At 45.0% G+C, this 22208-nt stretch overlaps 1 protein-coding gene across 1 annotated transcript in view; it reads right to left on the reverse strand.

Annotated features, from left to right (window-relative positions):
* Positions 1-22208, reverse strand: part of LOC144667697 (sodium channel protein type 1 subunit alpha-like) — a 61487-nt gene that overhangs the window by 16166 nt on the left and 23113 nt on the right. The window contains exons 6-8 of the mRNA XM_078529150.1: positions 19711-19974; positions 18125-18188; positions 10187-10328 (exon numbers count right to left, since the gene is read on the reverse strand). Coding sequence (XP_078385276.1) covers positions 10187-10328; positions 18125-18188; positions 19711-19974 — 470 coding nt within the window. The remainder of the gene's footprint in view (positions 1-10186; positions 10329-18124; positions 18189-19710; positions 19975-22208) is intronic.

A 22208-nucleotide genomic window follows, 5' to 3' on the forward strand; every position in this document is an offset into this window, starting at 1 on the left:
CAGAGTTCCTGGGGGAAGTAGATAGTCTTAATCCAGGCTACTACATGCTACTTAATCCAGGTCTACACCTGAACCAGAGCAGGACTAATATCCTTGCGGGATGTTACGCTAGTGCTGTTGGGAGGAGTTTAAATTAATTCGGCAGGGGGAGGGGACACAGAATGTTAGCAGAATAGGGTCACTTCATAATACAGTAAAACAATCAAGTCAGAGGGAGTACAGCTGCATTACGTTTCAAGGGAGTAAGGCAAGGCTGGATGGCCTCTACTTTAATGCCAGGAGTATTACAGGTAAAATGGATGAGTTAAGGGTGAGGATTGACACGTGGAATTGTGATATAGTAGCCATCACAGAGACGTGGTTCAGGGAAGGGCAGGATTGGCAGCTCAATATTCCGGGATATAGAATCTTCAGGCGAGACAGGAGAGGGGGTAAAAGAGGAGGAGGCATTGCATTATTAGTTAAGGAGTCAGTTACTGCAGTAAGGAGAGATGATATCTTGGAGGGGGCATCGAATGAAGCTTTGTGGGTAGGGCTTTGGAATAAAGAAGGGGCAGCTACATTGTTAGGTGTTTATTATAGACCCCCAGATAGTCAGCGGGAAATTGAGGAGCAAATATGTGCACAATTTGCGGAGGTGTGTAAAAACAATAACAATAGGGTAATTATATTAGGTGATTTCAACTTTCTCAACATTAATTGGGATAGACATAGGGCAGAATTTTGCCGTCGGCGAGCAGGGGGCGAGGCCCGCTCGCCAACGCGTAAAATGGCGCGGGATGATGTTGGGCGGAACCCCCGACGTCACCCCGCTCCATTTAAATTTTCAGGAAGGTGGGGGCGCAGCAAAATCAGCTGCAGGCCCGCCAACCTGTCAATGGCCACTTGAGGCCATTGACAGGATCATTTAAACAATTAAAGGACCTGCCCATCCAACCTTAAGATTGGCGGGTCGGCCAGGAGTCTGGGCGGCAAATAGAGAAAACATGAAACCTCATCCACCGGCGGGATGCGGATTCATGCAGGGTTTCAAAAATTTTAATAAAGTTATACTGTAAATTATGCACATGTCCCAACTCATGTGATATTGTCACATGAGGGGACATGTAAGGGATTTTTCTATTCTCAATTTTTAACAGTTTTAGAAGTGGAAGTGATCTCCCTGAGGCTGCACTTAGCCTCAGGGGGATGTGCGCTCTTTTGTGCGCATGTGCAAAAGAGCCAACTCTTGCTTTTAGGGATTCCCCCCCGCCCGCCCAGGAAGTGCACAGCGCTTCCCGTCAGATGTCACGCTGGGCGGGCCCACCCACCCGACAGGCAGAAAATTCTGCCCATGGTGTTAAGGGCTTGGATGGAGTGGATTACTTGAAACGTGTGCAGAAGAACTTTTTAGGTCAATATGTAGAGGGTCCAACAAGGGACGGTGCGTTGCTGGACCTAATTCTGGGGAATGAAGCCGCACAGGTGGCTGAGGTGGTGGTGGGGGAGCATTTTAGTGATAGCAACCACAACATGGTACAGTTTAAGTTTGTTATGGACAAAGAAATAGACAAGTTGCAAAAAAATGTTTTGGATTGGGGGAGAGTGCATTTTAGTAAAATAAGGCAGGATCTGGCCAGGGTAGACTGGGAATAACTACTTGTGGCAAAATCTACAGAAGACCAGTGGGGGGGCGTTCAAAAAAGAAATGGGGAGGGTACAGGCTCAACATGTTCCCTCTAGGGTGATAGGAAGGAGTAACAAGCCCAGAGAACCAGGGATGTCCAGAGATATTTAGATTACAATGAGAAGGAAAAGAGAGGCTTTTAGCAGGTACAAGGGAAGCAAATCAGTGGAGGCATTAGTGGAGTACAGAAAGTGCAGGGTGGAACTTAAGTAAGCAATTAGGAGAGCAAAGAGGGGATATGAGAAAGCTTTGGATGGTAAAAGTAGGGAAAATCCCAAGATATTCTATAAATATATCAATGGGAAGAGGATAACCAGGGAAAGAGTAGGGCCCATAAGGGACCAAGGGGGCAATCTATGGGTGGAGCCAGAGGACATCGGTAGAGTGTTGAATGAATACTTCACATCCATCTTCATCCAAGAGAATGAGGATGAAGGTATGGAACTCGGGGAGAGAGACTGCGAGGTTCTTGAGCAAATTGATATAGAGAGTGACAAGTTATTGGAGGTGTTGGCAGGCTTAAAAGTGGACAAATCTCCAGGTCCGGGTGATTTGTGTCCCACACTGCTGAGGGAGGCAAGGGAGGAGATCGGACCCAAATTTTTAATTCCTCTCTGGCCACGGGGGAGGTGCTAGAGGACTGGAGAACAGCTAATGTGGTTCCGCTATTTAAGACGGTTGTAGAGATAAGCCAGGGAACTACAGGCCAGTGAGTCTCACGTCAGTGGTAGGGAAACTATTGGAGAAAATTTTGAAGGAGAGAATCTATCTCCACTTGGAGAGGCAAGGGTTGATCAGGGATATTCAGTATGGCTTTGTCAGAGGGAGGTCATGCCTAACAAATTTGATTGAATTTTTTGAGGAGGTGACCAGGTGTGTAGATGAGGGTAGTGCAGTTGATGTAGTTTACATAGATTTCAGCAAAGCCTTTGACAAGGTCCCACATGGGAGACTTATAAAGAAGGCAAATGCACACGGGATTCAGGGTAATTTGATGAGTTGGATTCAAAATTGGCTTAGTTGTAGGAGGCAGAGGGTGATGACAGAAGGATGCTTTAGTGAGTAGAAGCCAGTGCCCAGTGGCGTACCACAGGGATCTGTGCTGGGTCCTCTATTATTTGTCATTTATATAAACGACATAGCTGACTATGTGAGGGGTAGGATTAATAAGTTTGCGGATGACACAATAATTGGCCGGGTGGTTAACAGTGAGGTTGAGTGTCTTGGGCTACAGGAAGATATAGATGGGATGGTCAAATGGGCAGATAAGTGGCTGATGGAATTTAACCCTGAAAAGAGGTGATACACTTTGGAAGGAGTAATTTGACAAGGAAGTATTCAATGAACGACATGACACTAGGAAGTTCTGAGGAACAAAGGGACTTTGGCGTGTGTGTCCATAGATCTCTGGAGTGGTATGTTAGTGGGGTGGTGAAAAAGGCATATGGGACACTTGCCTTTATCATTCGAGGCATAGATTTCAAAAGTAGGGAGGTCATATTGGAGTTGTATAGAACCTTGGTGAGGCCACAGTTGGAGTACTGTGTGCAGTTCTGGTTGCCACATTATAGGAAGGATGTGATTGCACTGGAGGGGGTGCAAAGGAGATTCACCAGGATGTTGCCTGGGATGAAACATTTAAGTTATGAAGAGTGGTTGGATAGACTTGGGTTGTTTTCGTTGGAGCAGAGAAGACTGAGGGGCGACCTGATCGAGGTGTACAAGATTATGAGGGGCATGGACAGGATAGGGCGCAGCTGTTCCACTTAGTTGAACGATCAGTCACAAGGGGGCATAAGTTCAAGGTGAGGGGCAGGAGATTTAGGGGGGATGTGAGGAAAAACTTTTTTACCCAGAGGGTGGTGACGATCTGGAATGCACTGCCTGGGAGGGTGGTGGAGGCGGGTTGCCTCACATCCTTTAAAAAGTACCTGGATGAGCACTAGGCATGTCATAACATTCAAGGCTATGGGCCAAGTGCTGGTAAATGGGATTAGGTAGGTAGGTCAGGTGTTCCTCACGTGTTGGTGCAGACTCAATGGGCCGAAGGGCCTCTTCTGCACTGTGATTCTGTGTGTGATTCTGTGTGCAATTGGAGGGTGGAAAATTTAGCCCCACTATTTAAAAAAGGCGGGAGGGAGAAAACAGCGAATTACAGACCGGTTAGCTAACATCAGTGGTAGGGAAAAAGCTAGTGTGTATTATAAAGGCTGTGATAACAGGATACTCATAAAACATCATCGGGATTAGACAAAGTCAACATTGATTTATGAAAGGGAAATCATATTTGACAAAACAAAAACAGAATTACCTGGAAAAACTCAGCAAGTCTGGCAGCATCGGCGGAGAAGAAATCAGTTAACGTTTCGAGCCTTCATGGCCCTTCGGCAGAACTGCAGTTCTGCCGAAGGGCCATGAAGGCTCGAAACGTTAACTGATTTCTTCTCCGCCGATGCTGCCAGACTTGCTGAGTTTTTCCAGGTAATTCTGTTTTTGTTTTGGATTTCCAGCATCCGCAGTAGCTTTTAGCTTTTTGTTTTTATCATATTTGACAAACCCACTGGAGTTTTTTGAGGATGTAACTAGTAGAATAGATAAGGGAGAACCGTGGATGTGGTGTATGTGGATTTGCAGAAAACTTTTGATGAAGCCCCACATAAAAGGTTAGTGTGTAAAATTAAAGCATACGGGATTGGGGTAATATATTGGCATGGGTTGAGAATTGGTTAGCAGATAGGAAACAGAGATTAGGAATAAATAGTCCTTTTGGAGTGGCAGGCAGTGACTGGTGGGGTACTGCAGGGATCAGTGCTTGGGCCCCAGTTATTCACAATATATACATATCAATGATTTGGATGAGGGAACCAAATGTAATATTTCCAAGTTTGCTGACGACATGAAACTTGGTGGGAATGTGACTGGTGAGGAGGATGTTAAGAGGCTTTAAGGCGATTTAGACAATTTGAGCGAGTGGGCAAGTACATGGCAGATGTGAAGTTATCCATTTTGGTAGGAAAAACAGAATAGCAGAATATTATTTAAATGGTGCTAGATTAGGAAATGTTGATGCACAAAAGGAAACTGGGTGTCCTTGTACACCTATCACTGAAAGCAAGCGTACAGGTACAGCAAGCAGTTAAGAAGGCAAATGGTATGTTGGCCTTCATTGCAAGAGGACTTGAGTATAGGAGCAAGGATGTCTTACTGCAGCTGTACAGGGCCTTGGTGACACCACACATGGACTTTGTGTGCAGTTTTGGCCTCCTTATCTAAGAAAGGAAATACTTGCCATAGAGGGAGTGCAGCAAAGGTTCACCAGACTGATTCCTGGGATGCCAGGATTGTTGTATGAGGAGGGATTGGGTCGACTAGGCCTGTATTCACTGGAGTTTAGAAGAATGAGAGGGAATCGCATTGAAACGTATAAAATTCTGACAGGGGTGGACAGCCTGGATGCAGGGGTGATATTTTCTCTGGCGGTGGGGGGGGTCTAGAACAAGGGGGTCACAGTCTCAGGATAGTGGGTAGGCCATTTCGGACTGAGATGAGGAGAAACTTCTTCACTCAGAGGGTGGTGAACCTGTGGAATTGTCTACAACTTATGGCTGTGGAGGCCAAGTCACTGAATATAGTTAAGAAGGAAATAGATTTCTAGATTCTAAAGGTGTCAAGGGGTATGGGGAGAGAGTAGGTGTATGGCATTGAGATAGAGGATCAGCCATGATCATATTGAATGGTGGAGCAGGCTCGAAGGGCTGAATGGCCTTCTCCTGCTCCTATTTTCTATGACCTGCATGAAGACAGATGAAGAGGGTGTGAGCAGGACGACTGCCGGGCCAGATGAGAAGGATGCCTGGCATGTGTGGGTGATGAGGGCTGCCATGGACAGGATGAGGACGCAATCTGCAGGGCAGGTGACGGTGTGTGTGAGAGAGTGGATGGTGATGTCCCTTGAACTGGCAGTGAGTGCGATCCCTGTGGATGTGTGATGGGTTTGTGAGTGTGTGAGTTGAGAGTGATGAGAAGAGTGACTTACCCTTGCGGAATGGAGGAGATCATGTATCCTGTTTCGGCGCTGGGTGGCTGTCCTCTTTTGCAGGGCGTTAACGCTGACCATCGCTGCCACTGCTTCCAATGCTGGATTGGTGACCTTGCTTGCTGGTCTTTGCCCAGAGCAGGGGTACAGGATTTCACATCAGGCCTCCATTGTGTCCAGTAGGCACTCGAGACAGGCGTCTAAATTTGGGGGCAGCATGTTTCCTCCATTTGGCAGCCATGGCTTTGCAGCAGCTTCCGATACCTTAGAGAGTGCTAGTTCTGTGCACAGGCACCCTTTAAATATGGCGTGCAGATTACTGAAGGCCTGAGATGATAGCAGGCGGCCAGTGATCTGGCGAATTTCCCGGGAATGCATTTTTAATGCTGTGGGACGCGCCTGGAATAGGACGATATGGTGCGAAAACCCACCATTACAGCCAGCGTGTAAAACGTCCTTTTTCCTGCCCATTACTGCACTTTGTTCAAATCTGGGACGATTCCACCATAGTTTCATGTTGTTAAAAAGTAGGATAGCATACTGGGGGGGGAGGTGCAGTATCAAGGGTTAACAGAAGGGATATGCTCATGTATGATGTAGATGATGATGTATTACTGACATCAGTCAGTCATGTGTTAGACTCTCTCTCTCTTTCAAGAGAGAGACATTGGAATCAGGCCCAGGAGCAACGTGGTCATCCTGTATCCTGTTTAGATGTAGTACTAATAAACAACTGTTAAGCAGGTACCACAGCATGTCTACAATCTGTCTAAGAACCATGTCCCATGCCTAGAGTCCAAGACAGAAAGACTCATCGCAGAACATGTATGGAACATGGAATATTTATTTAAAGACATTGTTGAAGATAAGACAAACTATACTCCAATTGTCATAATATTGTTAATTATAATGGTGTAGACTGTGTGCTCCATAAAATTGATTTTGTGATGTGGAGGGAATTCCTGTTTTTGGGATTCCCTCAGAACTTGGCATTGTTCAATGTTTCTTAAGCTCATGGAAGCAGTGCTTTAAAGGCGCTTTCTCAGTAACTTTGAGATGCTTCACTGAGTTCACTGGGATAGCGGAGAAGCATCTGAGCGCTGAGGAGGAGAGTGGTTCTGTCATTCTTCATGGCCAGCTTTGTAAACAACGGCATAGAAATTGGATCTGATTGCACCCATTGTATGGACCGCCTCAATTAGTATCCCCTCACATGTAACTGAGGGGTCTAATGCCTTCTTGCTGAAATTGTGATGAGCAGAGCAGAAGTAGAGCCTTCTCTAGTGTGGATTCTTCAGTATTGCTGTGGCCTCACCAACAAAAAGGAAATTTTTAAAAACTCTAAAATTATACTCAGTGGGAAATAGCAGATGTCACAGCATTCACATTCGGCTTCATCCCAGTTACTGCTTCACTCCTCCTTCCTCCTGTGACATCCCTAAACTGCTCAACCTCCGGGTCACTGGCAGTGAAGCAAGGGGCCTGGCAGTTATATTTTTAAAACGGGTCGTGTGGTGGCACTGCAGCACCTCCACTTGGGGGAAGGTGTCATTACAGCGTGACACTTTAAATAGGCAGTTTTCATTATTAGCGTGAACCTCGGCAGTGGGCGGGCGCGTGCCTGACCTGACCGAGCGTGAAATGACGTGTGTTGACGTTGGCCGAGCATGCCGACGTCAACGCGCAGTCGCTCTGGCGTGCGCCCACTGACAATTAAAAGGCCTATTGAGGCTATTAAGTTTTCAATCGTGCTGAATTTTTCACTGCCTGTTCAACCTAATGGTTAATGGGCAGGCAAAAAGGCCAAGCGGCTTTTGCAATTTTTGGATGAAATCAAATATAAATGAAATAAAATCTTTAATTTTTAATTAAAAACATGTTTCTGCTCATGTGAAAGAGTCACATGAGGGGAATGTTTCATTACTTTTTTGTGCTGTTTAATAATTTTTTCAATATATCCTTCATCTCCCTGAGGCAGCTCCGTGCCTCAGAGCGATTATTCAGCGCTCTTTTGCACGCATGCGCTAAGTTTGTGCTAGGCCTGCTCGCCCTCCTCCCCCCGCCCGCACAGTTAGTGCTGCCGCTCACATATTACGCTGGACAGACCTTAATTGGTCAGCCCGCGTAAAATGGCAGAACGCTGCCAATCACAGGCGGTGGTCAGCTTCCCGGCTGCCCTCACCCGCCCGCTGACCATGCACTCCAAGGGCAAAACTCTACCCATAGAAAAAATTTGACTGGAATTATATGCAATGTAAGATTGTTAATGTATTATTATTATAGAAGCAGAATTAAATGCCATCAAAAATCCCACAAAAGATAAATTGTTCACAACTTAAATTTTGAAAAGGGATTTTTAAAAAATTGTCCTGAATTCTTCCTCTGGAATAGGAGTGCTCATGAACCCATTGTACGTGAGAATGATTTACTCCACCCGCCCTTCCATTGCCATTCCACCCCTTCCATGGAACTTGTAATAATTTCCATAATTCTGTCCTCATTTTAAAATGTTTTATCCAAAAAGGTTTTGGACATATACATAGAAACCACAATTTAAATAACCTGTTACTTACAACTTAAACTGTCTATTTGGTGGGCACGTTTTCATTGAAAAATTTCACAAATGTGATTGTTTACTAAGAGTAAAGCAGGTTGCTCTATGCGACAACAACAACTTGCATTTATATAACCCCTTTAATTTTGCAAAGCATCCCATCCCAATCCCAACTCGCAGGAGGGTTTATCAAACAAATTTTGACACTGAGCCACATAAGGAAATATTAGGGCAGATAATCAAAAGCTTTGTCAAAGGTAGGTTTAAGGAGCATTTTAAAGGAGGAAAGGGATATACAGAGGCCGAGCGGTTTAGGGATGGAATTCCAGAGCTTATTGCTTTGGCAGCTGAAAGCACAGTTGCCAATGGTGGAGCAATGAAATCAGAAAAGCTCCAGAGGCCTGAATTGGAGGACTGTAAATACCTTGGAAGATTGTAGCACTGAAGGACATCACAAAGATAGGGAGGGGTGTAGCCATAGCAAGATTTGTAAACAAGAATGAGAACTTTAAATCAAGGTCTTGAATAACCGGGAGCCACTTTAGGTCAAGTGAGCACAGGGATGCTGGCTCAAAGAGACACAAGAGCAAGACATGGGAGGCTGGCGAGGTATATTTTGGAATGATCAAATCTGGAGGTCTCACAGTGTGATGCACTCAAGAATAGCTGACAATCCTCTTTATTTCCGGGGACCGGGTTTTATGGTCTCCCTGCAGGCATCTTTTCAGTGGCGGACGGGAGAGGAGATGTAAAATATGATAGGTGGCTAGCCCACTGCCTTTCCACCCACCCTCGACCCAGTCCCCACAAAACCGTAGGTGGGTGGGTGCTGAGATCAGCAGCTTGCCTGCCATTTAAAAAAAAAATGAATGGGCAATTGAGCTTGTTAAGAAACCAATTGACCCAAATATTGCATGGCCCCATGCCATAATACGTTTAGTGTGGACAGGTAGCAGAGGGGGAAGGATGTTTTTTTAACCCAACTGGTTAAAAGATGATAAGGAAGCGGGGGGTGGGGGTGGGGTGCATCTTTTGGGGGGGTGCCTAATCCATTCCTGCCCTAAAAGCCCAACACTTACTTTAGTCTGGGATCCATTACTCTTCTCCATGATGTCTGCTTGCAGTCCCAGCAGTGCCCACTACCGAGTTCTGGCACCGTTGGGGCTGCTAGAGCTTCCGGCCAATCAGGTTGGCCAGCAGCTCTCAAGGGCAGGAATGTCTCCTACTGAGGAGTGGAAGTGCCACTCTCACCTCAGTTAGGCCACCATAGTGGGGCTGCCTTTCTTAAAGTCGGCCAGTTTGAAACCAACTTTTGTAATGGGGCTGAGGGGGGGGTGGGGTGTGAGCAATACGCTTCACCTGAAAAATTCAGCCCTGGGTTTCATTGGAACTCTGGATGCAAACGATATGACAAGTCCCTTTTATTCTGACACAACACTTGCATTTTCATTTAAACAGAATGGATTTTAAATCAAATAAAGCAACGGAAATCAAACAGTAAGTTAATACAACAAAATAAGCTAGTTTTTTTTTTAAGCCTCTTCAGAGAGAGCATTCCATTCCTTGCCAAGAACCGTGCAATTAGATCTGGAAATACTGCTACATATTCTACTGCAGCTTATATAATTAGTGAGGAGGAAGTGGGGAAAGAGAGAGAACTGAATAAGAGAGCGACAGGGAAAAATAGAGTGATGGCCAGAATGAAGGAGAAAAAATAAATAAATAAAAAATGCTATAACAAGAAGGCTGAGATTCTAAAGAAATTTGAGAGAGTGCGGACAGAGATAGAAAGAAAGATTCTATCTGTAATTATGCCTCAGGTTTTGCCATAAATGGTTGTACTACAAGGGTAGCTCATATTCCTTTGTCTTAGCCCATCTCCTCTGAGAAAACAGAATATATTACAAACGCAATGGTTGCCAACACTTACCAACCGGAAGAGATTTTCCCAGTAATCTTGCGTCATGAGTCGAAAAAGTGACAGAAATGCCCAACTAAAGGTATCGTAACTGGTGTAGCCATAGTTTGGATTTCTCCCAGCCTTCATACACAGATAACCTTCCGGACACCGCCTGGAAAAGCCAGCAAATAAACAATTATAGAAGAATCAATACCAGACAGTTGACACAATAGCTATCGTTCAGTATTATCAACAAAGAAGTAACAGTCTGAAGACATCCCAAAGAATTCCACAATCACTGGTGATATGTTGGCAAACGCAGCATTTAGCAAGGCCTCACAAACAACAAAACGATAAATAAGCAAGTGATCTGTTAGAGTGGCGAAGGTTAAGGAATAAATATCGGCCAAGAGACGGGGAAAACTCTTCTGCCATTCCTCAGATAGTACCATTGAGTCTCTTCCATCCACTTGAATAGGTAAGCAGGGGCCTCACTTTGGCATCTCATCCATAAAATAGCAACTTTGACAGTGCAGCACTCTCTCAGTACCACACTGAAATGCCATCTTAGATTATGTATTTAATAATGAATACATTCTACATGCTTTTTTTTTACAGTGACAGCAGATGGAATTGAAATTTGTTGTGAGTCTCAAACTAGAACTGGTGATCTCAACCTAGACCCTTGTAGCCATATCCGCAGGACCACTGGTCACTTTATTTTTGCTGCCGGATTTCTAGTTGCAACATGGAGGCATTTCTAAATTCAGCTCAGTTACACATGAGATTAACAATGTTACAATGAAAAGGCAGATAACTATTGGAAACTAACCAATTATTGTTATGTTTCCAGAGAGTTGTAGACCTGGCTCTCAATTGACTGAAGGTTGTAAAATGAAATTAAAGCAATGCAGATATTTTATTTGATGTCTTAAACCCCCAGAGTGAAGTAAGTACACTTCGCTGCCAGATCAACCACTCCCAATGCCTAACTGAAAAAGCCTGTGCCAGAAAGCAGGCAAGTGGAGATACAACAATGATAAGATGAGCCCATTAAAGTAGTCCTGTACACAGCCTGAATACGTTGGTCATAAATTCCTGGGATGTGGGAGGGAACACAGTGGGTGGATTGCCCGTGTAGTTAGGATCAGGAATTTCAGGGGGAATCCAACACACCCGAAATTCCAGCAGGGCCTACAACTGCTGCGGGCAGGAATACATCCTGTACTGCACTTATGGAAGGCCACAAGACTGCCAGAGGTAAATTTAAGTCAAATAATTTGAGAACCTTTTATTACCTTTAAAAGTTGCCTCGATCTTTTCTCCTTTAGGAACATCCAAAAAAATATTGTGTCCTTATTTCTTCAGCCTGTTTTTCTGGGCGGTTGCCTCTGCAGGCATGGGCCACACTCCTCGATGAATGAAAATGATCCCCTCCCATGTACATTTTGGGAAAAGGTCAGTGTCTGGGGACTTTGGCAGCTGGAAGTCCCGCCCTGTCACACTTCCTTACCAGAGGTGGTATGTTACTGAGCAGATGTTAAACTGAGGCCCAGTCTTCTGCTTCAGATCCATGACATTTTATGATAAAGTGCAGGGTATTGTCCTGGCCAATGTTCATCCCTCAATCAAAACAGCTTATTTCTCTTATTGCTTTAGTGAATCATTGCTGCATGCAAATTGGCTGCTGGTGAGTATGGCACAACTGCTTGTTGGTATATTTGGAAACAAATACCTGGAAGCATTCTCAATGCCAACCACCACCTTGAAGCTAAACATGATCAAGCCAAATCTAACTTTTCTAAAATAACAATTTATATTCGTTTGAGTTCGATCATTAAAATGCCCCATTTAATAAATTAATGGTAGAAGAGTTATATTGGCACAGTTGCAGTACCTGTTGGTCCCATATGAAAATATCAGAAATCAGGCCTCACTCAGTAATCCAGGATGATTGCTATCAGATTTAATGTCATATATGGTTGAGCGTCTATTGTATTAAACACTGGATCATATGTAGTTCCCAGGTGCACCCAACACCAAATAAGCTGGGGGAGGCGGAGGCGTAGTGGTAATGTTGTGGGACTAGCAATTCAAAAGCCCAGGCTAATGCTCTGGGGACATGGGTTCGAATCCCACCACTGCAGACAGTTGAATTGTATTAAAACTGCTACATAGCCCTACAAAAGGCAATGAAACTGGGTGGATCACCTGGCATCAACCTAGGCACTGAAAATGAGAGTGGCAAACCCAGCCCTGAAAAGTCTGTCTTACTAACATCTAGGGGCTTGTGCCAAAATTGGGTGAGCTGTCCTACAGACTAATCAAGTAACAGTCTGACTTAGTCACATCTTACAATGGAATCATATCTTACAATGTTCCAGACATCACTGTCCCTGGGTATGTCCTGTCCCACTGACAGGACAGACCCACCAGAGGTGGTGGCACAGTGGTATATGGTCAGGATGGAGTTGCTGGGAGAGTTCTCAACACTGACTCTGGGCCCCATGAAGTCTTGTGGCATTGGGTCAAACATGGGCAAGTAAACATCCTGCTGATTGCCACCACCGCCCACACCCCGACCATTTCAGTGGATGAATCAGTATTCTTCCATGTTGAACACAACTTGGAGGAAGCACTCCGGGTGGGGGATTTCCATGTCTATCGCCAAGAACGGCTCAGTAGCACCACTGTTGCCCGAGCCAGCTGAGTCCTAAAGGATGTAGCTGCAAGAATTGGTCTGCAGCAGGTGGTGAGGGGAAAACCCTCATCCTTACCAATCTACCTGTTGCAGGTGCATATGTCCATGACAGTATCGGTAGGTGTGACCACCGCACAGTCCCTGTGGAGATGAAGTCCCGATTTCACATTGAGGATACCCTCCATTGTATTGTGTAGCACTACCACCATGCTAAATGGGTTAGATTTTGAACAGACCTAACGACTCAAAACTGGGTATCCATGAGGTGCTGTGGACCATCAGCAGCAGAATTGTACTCAAACACTATCTGTAACTTCATAACCCAGCATTTCCCCCATTTTCATCAAGCTGGGGAATCACTGGTTCACTAAAGGGTGTAGGAGGAGCCGCACTAGGCATACCAAAAATGTGGTGTCAACCTGGTGAAACTGCACCACAGGGCTACTAGGATGCCAAACAGCAAAAACAGCATGTGATAAACCAAGGGGAGGTAGTGGCATTGTCACTGGACTAGTAATCTAGAGACCCAGGGTAATGCTCTGAGGACCTGGGTTCAAATCCCACCACGGCAGATGGTGGAATTTGAATTCAATTTTTAAAAATCTGGAATTAAAAATCTAATGATGATCACTAGGGAAGGAAATTTGCCATCCTTATCTGGTCTACTCTTAAATGCCCTCTGTTATATTAAACCGCATGAATCATACAATCACCACCCAGCAGAGGTGGCAGCACAGTGGTACACAGTCAGGATACAGTTGCCCTGGGAGTCCTCAACATCGACTCAGGATCCCATGAAGTCTCTTGGCATCAGGCCAAACATGGGCAAGGAAACCTCCTGCTGATTACCACATGTTGAACACCACTTGGGGGAAGCACTGAGGGTGGCAAGGAAATGTACTCTGGGTGGCTCAGTAGTAAGTCTTAAAGGGCATAGCTGCTAGACTGGGTCTGCGGCAGGTGGTGAGGGAACCACTTGACCTCACCCTTACAAACCTGCCTGCCACAGATGCATCTGACCATGACAGTATCGGTAAGAGTGACCATTGTGCTACCACTGTGCTAAATGGGATAGTTTTCGAACAAATCTAGCAACTCAAGACTGGGCAGAGTTGTACTCAAGCAGCTCATGGCCTGGCATATCTCCCATTCTATATCATCATCAACCCTGGTTCAACGAAGAGTAAAAATGAGATGTCAACCTGGTGAGGACTACTTGCATGCCAAACAGCAGAAACTGCAATCCCACAGCCAACAGATCAGATCTAAGCTCTGCAGTCCTGCCATATCCAGTCGTGAATGGTAATGGACAATTAAACAACTCACTGGAGGAGAAGGCTCCACAAATATCCCCATCCTCAATGATGGAGGAGCCCAGCACATCAGTGCAAAAGACAAGGCATTTGATACAATCGAGTGGATGATGCATCTCGGACTCCTCTGGAGGTCCCCAGCATCACAGATGCCAGTCTTCAGCCAATTCGATTCACTCCACCTGATAACAAGAAACAGCTTAAGGCACTGGATAGTGCAAAGGCTATGGGTTCTGACAATATTCCGGCAATAGTACTGGAGACTTGTGCTCCAGAACTTGCTGTGCCCCTAGCCAAGCTGTTCCAGTACAGCTACAACGCTGGCATCTACCCAGCTATGAGGAAAATTGCCCAGGTATGTCCTATACACAAAAAGCAGGACAAACCCAACCCGGCCAATTACCACCCCATCAGTCTACTGTCAATTGTCAGTAAAGTAATGGAAGGGTTCAATAACAGTCCTATCAAGTGGCACTTCCTAATCAATAACCTGACACTCAGTTTGGGTTCCACCAAGGCCACATCGCTCGTGACCTCATTACAGCCTTAGTCTAAATATGGAAAAAAGACCTGAACACAAGAGGTGAGATGAGAGTGACTGCCCTTGACATCAAGGCAGCATTTGACTGAGTAGCATCGAGGAGCCCTAGAAAAACTGGAGCCAATGGGGATCATGGGGAAAACTCTCCATTGGTTGGGGTCATACCTAGCACAAAGGAAGACAGTTGTGGTAGTTGGAGGTCAATCATCTCAGCTCCAGGACATCACTGCAGGAGTTCCTCAGGGTAGTGTCCTGGGCCCAGCCATCTTCAGCTGCTTTATCAATGACCTTCCTTCCATCATAAGGTCAGAAGTGGGGATGTTTACTGATGATTGCACAATGTTCAGCACTATTCGTGGCTCCTCAGATACTGAAGCAGTCCACATCCAAATGCAGCAAGACCTGGACAATATCCAGGCTTGGGCTGACATTGGCAAGTAACATTTGCGCCACACGAGTGCCAGGCAATGACCATCTCCAACAAGAGAGAATTTAACCATCACCCCTTGATGTTCAATGGCATTACCATCACTGAATCCCCCACTAACAACATCGTGGGGGTTACCATTGACCAGAAACTGAACTGGTGCAGCCATATAAATATAGCGGCTGCAAGGGCAAGTCAGAGGCTAGGAATCCTGCAATGAGTAACTCACCTCTTGACTCTCCAAAGCCTGTCCACCATCTACAAGGCACAAGTCAGAAGAATGATGGAATACTCCCCACTTGCATGGATGAGTGCAGCTCCAACAGCACTCCACAGTATATTCCATCAGAGACAAAGCAGCCCACTTGATTGGCGCCTCACCAACCACCTTCAACATCCACTCCCCATACCGCTGACGCACAGTGGCAGCAGTGTGCACCATCTACAATATTCACTGTAGGAACTCACCAAGGCTCCGTCAACAGCACCTTCCAAAGCCGCGACCTCTATCACCTAGAAGGACAAGGGTAGCAGGCACATGGGAACACTACCACTTGCAAATTCCTCTCCAAGTTGCACACCACCCTGACTTGGAAATATATCATCATTCTTTCATTGTTACTGGGTCAAAATCCTGGAACTGCCTCCCTAACAGCACTGTGGGTATACCTGTACCACATGGACTGCAACGGTTCAAGAAGACAGCTCACCACCGCCTTCTCAAGGGCATTAGGGATGGGCAATAAATGCTGGCTTAGCCAGCGATGCCTACATCCCGTGAAATAATTTTTAAAAATTCTGTGGCACAGCATCCCCCCTATTCCAGTGAAGACAATGTGGCCAAGCCAGTGAGTGTGAGGCTTAGTGCTTCTTTTTTATGGTTGGAATTTTATTTATTATGAAGTGAGAAAAAGCCACCAAGCCCATTAAACCTGCTCCAAACACAGTCCATTCATGATTATTTGATCATGGCGTTCCACCCACTACTCCCTGTTTGCACTCTAAGGAACGCTAAGACCTGCCCTGTTCTTCTCCTGGGGAGAAGATATTCTTCAATCCTTGTTTTCAACACTATCTATCAATCCACTTTCCTTTTAGGGTGTCTACTGATCAATCAAGACCTTCATTGGCAGTCCATTTTCCCAAAATCCAGACCTACATTCCCATAACATCACGTTTGAATCTCTTCAATCAGGCTTCTGCCCCTGCCGCAGCATTGAAACAGCCCTTATCAATGTCAGAAATGACATCCCCTATGACCATGGTGCACTAACTCTCTGTGTTCTTCTTGACCCCTCTGTAGCCTTTGACATGGTTGATTACATTATCCTCCTCCAATGCTCCTCCTCTGTTTTCCGGCTAAGTGGGTCTGCCCTTGCTTGGTTCCAATCTTTGTTATCAGATTGCGGCCAGAGGCTCTCCAGAAGTGGCTTTTCTTTTCTGCGCTGTTGCCCCTAGAGAACAATTTTGAGGCTGGGCCAAGTGAGATGCGATGAGCCAAACTGGTCAAATGTCCCAAAGCAGCTCACTGGACTGAGGCCTCAAGATGGGGTCAGGGCAGACGGCTGTCAAGGTAAGTTAGGAGTGGGGAGGTGGGGGGGCGGTAGGGTGCAGGGCGGATGGTGGTTGGCTATATTGCATTGCGTGTGGACATTGGGACAGCAATGCTGATTAGTCTTGCTCCTCCAGCGTTCACAGAAGTAATTCAACATTGGCCTTTACCAGGTCATTTTGATTCCATTGCACCATGAAACTAGTTGCAGACTCCAACCAGTTCCAGCCTAAAATGGCAATCAGATTCCTAGTTATACTGCAAGACACTGATTTCCAGATTGGAAGAGGACTATTGCCAGGAAGGCAATAACAGGGCAAAGGTTACCGAGCACATTTTGAGACAATCACTAGCCTGCTAACACCAGGCAAAGGCAGTGAGAATTGACCCCTTGCAGAGAAATATTTAGGAATAAACTGAATAATTAGTAAGGGAAGATGCATTTCCTTACTATAGTGCCTTGTATTAATGGGCAACTGGATTTGATGGCTTGATTGAAAATAAACTATACACGAAATATTAGCATATTGTCCTTGTTTTGTTAATTATTTAAATGTTTTAATTTTTTTCCACGTTATACTATCACAATCAAGAAACAAAGATTGGCATTTATGTAGCGCCTTTCAAGACCCTGAGGATGTTCCAAAGCACTTGCCAGCCAAATACTTTTGCAGTGTAGTCACTGTGGTAATATGGGAAATGCTATATCCAATTTTGCACAGCCAAGGTTTTACAAACAGCAAAAGACAATGATTGGATAATCTGCTTTTAATGATATTAGTTGAGGGGCAAATATTGGCCAGGACACTAGGGAGAACTCCCCTACTCTTTTTTGAAATAGTGCCATGGGATCATTTGCATCCTGATGAGAGGGCAGATGGGACCTCTGACAGTGTTGCCTTCCCTCAGTACTAAACTGGAGTGTCGGCCCAGAGTATGTGCTGAAGTCTCTGGAGTGGGACTATGAATGCACAACCTTCTGAGTCAGAAGCAAGAGTGTTACTCACTGAGTCACAGCTGACAATGGACATTTAAAACGACTTGATAGCTATGTTAAAATAGCACAGACAGGAATTTACCTCAAATGTGTTAAACAGCATGCTAAAAACAGCCCACAGAGGAAATTAAACCCAATTAATCCCCTTTATGTTAAAAGGACATTCTCTGTAAACTTGTGTACAGGATAGAGATTTATGGATAAAAGCAGGTGGTCGTGTCATATGTCAGTCATATCATCCCCTGGCCTTTCTCTTCACAAAGATGTCAGGTCAAGCAACACTTTAAACAGTGCATTCCCAGCATCAGCTGTTGTTTCACTCGTCCGGCGCTTAATATTTAAACAATGACCCAGTGATAGACGCGGCTTGAACTTTTCTGCAGCTTAACAATGCAATTGTTATGGGCGGAATTGAAAAATAAGAGAAGACAACTTACCCGGCATCAGATCCATTCCCACACAGTAGAGCATCAGCAGCGCCTTCTATGTAGTAATGATTTTCTTGACATTGGAAAAAAACACACAAAACTTTTAGCATCCTCGGGTCACACTGGCTTAAAAATTAAAAACAAAAATCATTGCTAATGTGACATTTAGGTCCGTAGAGAATTCTCCCTGTTATTAGCGCATTTACTGCGCCAAACTTTGACTGATTGGACTCTACTGTTACCCAACAAACTTATCGTCACCACTTAACTGGAGGTTGGACTTAAAGGTGTAGATTTGGGAGCTGTGTGACCCAGTGGGTTATCTTTTAACCTTAGGACTGGGTTTTAATCCTCTCTTAAGTGAAAAGGGATTGAATGACTGCCATCTTGGGCAGAATTTTATGGTCACCCGCTGACAGGTTTGCAGGCAGGGGGCCTGTAAAATTTCCCAGGGGGCCTCCAAACTGTCCGGAATTTTATGGGGTGGGCAAGGCCTAAAGGCTTAGGGCAGCACCCACCCTCCCCTCCACTCTCAATCCAATTGAGTCCCTTAAGTGGGCAATTATTTAATTTTGAGGCTGGCAGGAGGAGTTCAGAGGTGGGGGAAGCCCAGTCTTGAGTGGGAAAGTAGGGTGGGTTAATCCCTGAAGGGCCCCCTTTGCACATCACGTGTTGACCCCCACACCCCAAGCCTGCGCCTTGCGGGTGCTCACTCCCCATCTGCTCTGTCCATCCATACGCCACCCCCTCACCCCACCCCACCCTCTCCCCAGAGCCTTACCTCCCCTCCCTGCCATGAGACCCCCCCACACTTATCTTGTCCTGGACTCCGAGACTTAGAACCTGGGCACTGCTTGTTGTCCCAGTCCTGGCCACTGCTGCTGCTGGTGCTCTCAGAGGATGGACTTCTGCTCATGTGAGGGGCAGAAATCCCACCTCCAGCCTTGGATCATTGAAAGGCTGCAGGGATGCCAGGGTACCCATCGACTCTTTGGGTGGTGGGGTGGGAAACCCTGCCATCTGAAAAATCCTGCCCCTTTTTTCCACAAGTTAAAGCACTTCATTAAATTACAATAATCGGCTGAAAACCCATATGGATAATCAATGTGGGCAAGGAAGGTGTTACCCAGTCATTGCAGTGAAGGGTATTGAAATTGAGGTTTACACACATTATGGGGACAATTTAGCACCACAATATTTTTGCCCAAGAATGATTAATGATGACAATGATGGCAAAAAAAAAAGTGGGAGTTGGGGCTGGGCAGGGCAGAGGGGCCAGTGGGTGGATGCTATCCCTAATTCTGACACACGCAGAAGTTCACTTTAAAAAGAGTTATGGAAAAAAGTTACAAAAAATATCTTATGGATTCTGTTTAATTATAGCTGTGGGTGACTCAAAGGGGCTGGTGCAATGGGTAGATTTTAGACGAAAGAAAATCATTGGGTTTAGCCTTCACAGTGGCAAGAGCACAGCTTGTGATTGTGGCACTGAAGCACAAATTTCCCTTATGTTTACATATTTAACAGTCCAAACAGAAAAAGTTTTACGTGGGCAAATATTGAATCAGAATACAGGAAAATGGCATAAACTGTACCTTCATTGTTAATATAGGTCTTCCAGTCGAACCTTCTAGTGTAGTTGCTGATCACAGTATCATTGTCCATTCCATCTTCTATGAAGGTACTATTGTATTGCAGTTCTGGTGGTGGTGGCCATATCACACATTTGTGTTTCAAATTTCCCATAAACAGCTGAAGACCAACAAGTGCAAATACACTTAAACAGAAAACCGTCAGAATCATCACATCTGATAATTTCTTTACTGACTGGATCAGAGCTCCGACAATGGTTTTTAACCCTAGTGAACAGAAAAATAGGTCGTGTGTTAAAATGAATCCTGGGCCAATGAGATATTTATAGGATGTTTAATGTCCCGCTGATGTTTAGTTGCAACAGTAACCAATGGCTTCCTCACTTAAAATTCAAAATGAGTTGCTTTTACTTGTAACAAGTTATATTGAGAGGAAGCAGTTTTAAATTATATTTTTTCACAATTTTGAAGAGGCTCTCTGCCTTTTTAATTCCAATTATATTCTATTCTATTCTTTTATTCTCTTGTCCTTGAGGCACTAACTTAGCTGCGGATTGTTTTAATTCAATACTGTACTCAGGAACATCTACTGCTATCTCAGTAAGTAGTTTATCATTACAGTTAATCAAGGTAATCAAGGAAATTGAATTGTGTTGTGGTTAGACCCTGGCCTTTCGTCCCTGAATTTTAAATCTGTCTGTTTGCTGTAAGCATCCTGTGTAAAATGAATTTGTTCCCAATCCACTTCTTGGTAGGCTTAAAAGAGAAAAAGACAATTATATTGTACCCTTCAGGACCTCAGGGTGTCTCAAAGTGCTTTACAGCCATTAAGGTGTAGTCGCTGTTGTAACTCTTTCGAGTACACTCACAGTTCTTGACTTTTTTTTTTCCGGAAGTGGGACATGAACCCACAACCTTCTGACTCAAAGGTGAGGGTGCTATGAACTGAGCCACAGTTGACACCTCATTGTAATCGCTGTTGTAGTGGAGGAATCTAAAATTGATCCAATTTGTCACATTAATTGGCAATCTCACAAACCGAGATCACAGGATGGTTGATGTGGGACACTGAATTACTGTCACAGAAAGCTTTCGGGAGGTTAGGTCTGAGGCATATTGTTGGAGCCAAGAACACAAAGCTTTATTCTGCAACTATCAGTGAGTTATTTTTAAGGAGAGTGCTTGATGTTGACACCGTTGTCACCGTCAGTCCCTTGAAACGAGGATGACGCCTGCCGTGATTTGTGTGTTCTCAGGTGGCTCAGCGGGCCAATCCTGGAGCCCGGCTCTTTGGGCAGGGAGGACAAGAGTTTCCCTGAGGAAGGTGGGTTCTCGAGCCAAGGTTCTGCTCTCTCTTCTGCTTTTGTCACTTGTCTGAAGCAGAGCTTATGCAGTCAGTTTCTGACTGTGTTGCGGCTTAGTGGAGGAGGCACGCCACATGGGATGGTTTGCGCTAAGTCCTCCCAAGCACCAATGTCAATTTGTCCCCTTTTCAGTGAGGTCTTCAGGGTGTCCTTAAAACGTTTCCTCTGTCCTCCTTGAGATTGGATGCCATCCTTAAGTTGTGAAAGGGGGATCTGATTCGGAAGCCAATCTTTTGGCAATCTGATGCAGCGTCCAGGCCAGCAGTGTTGGTGACAACAACAGCTTTGTAGACTAAAGCCATTGTTCTTTTATGGGTGTGTCTGTTGTTGACGAGCCGGTTGCACATTCTTTGGAAGCTGTGCTGACACAGCTGATTCTACGCTGGATCTCCTCTTTGATGGTCACCTTTTGAGAAAGGTAGCTGCTGAGATGAGGGATGTGCTCAACGAGTTCTAAAATCTCCCCATCAATAACAATAGCTGGAGATGTAGGTGCTTGTCCAGGGGAGAGCTGGTGGAGGACAATGGGCATGCTGATGTTGAGGGAGAGGCCAAACCCTTTGTACGTAGAGTTGAAGATCTTGGGGGTGGTCTGAATGTCACTTGGACGGTAGGCCACAATAGCGCAGATATCAGCATATTGTAAGTTGTGAATATGCCAGATGGTCACCTTAGTCTTGGCTCTCAGCCTGTTGAGGTTGGAAAGCCTGTTGATGCTAACAGCAAGTATTGAAGCAGGAAGAATTCCATTTCCCAGCAGTAACATCTCTCACCCTGATCAACTCAAAAAAACCCTAAATAATAGCTTTTGATAGAATTATCAGTCAGAATACTGGAGTTATACTTGTAAATGTTCTCAATTATTGAAAATTTTCAAAGAAATTTTCATGGACTTTAATTTACTGCTCTCTCCCACTTCTCTGAGAAGGAGATAAAGACAAGTGGGATGTATTTTCGTCTGTGAGGTATCAACGTATCCATGTTCTTCCTGTTAAGCAGGTTGAGTAGCTCAGTGAGCTCCAGTGAATTGTTTATTTTCAGACATAATCTGGCACCAACCTCCTGGCAAACTGAACTATTAATTAACAGTCAAAGTGCATTCATATCTATTTTATAATTTAAAAAAAGGACAATCTG

The sequence above is a fragment of the Cetorhinus maximus genome, chromosome 25, assembly GCF_964194155.1.
Source record: "Cetorhinus maximus chromosome 25, sCetMax3.hap1.1, whole genome shotgun sequence".
NCBI lineage: Eukaryota > Metazoa > Chordata > Chondrichthyes > Lamniformes > Cetorhinidae > Cetorhinus > Cetorhinus maximus.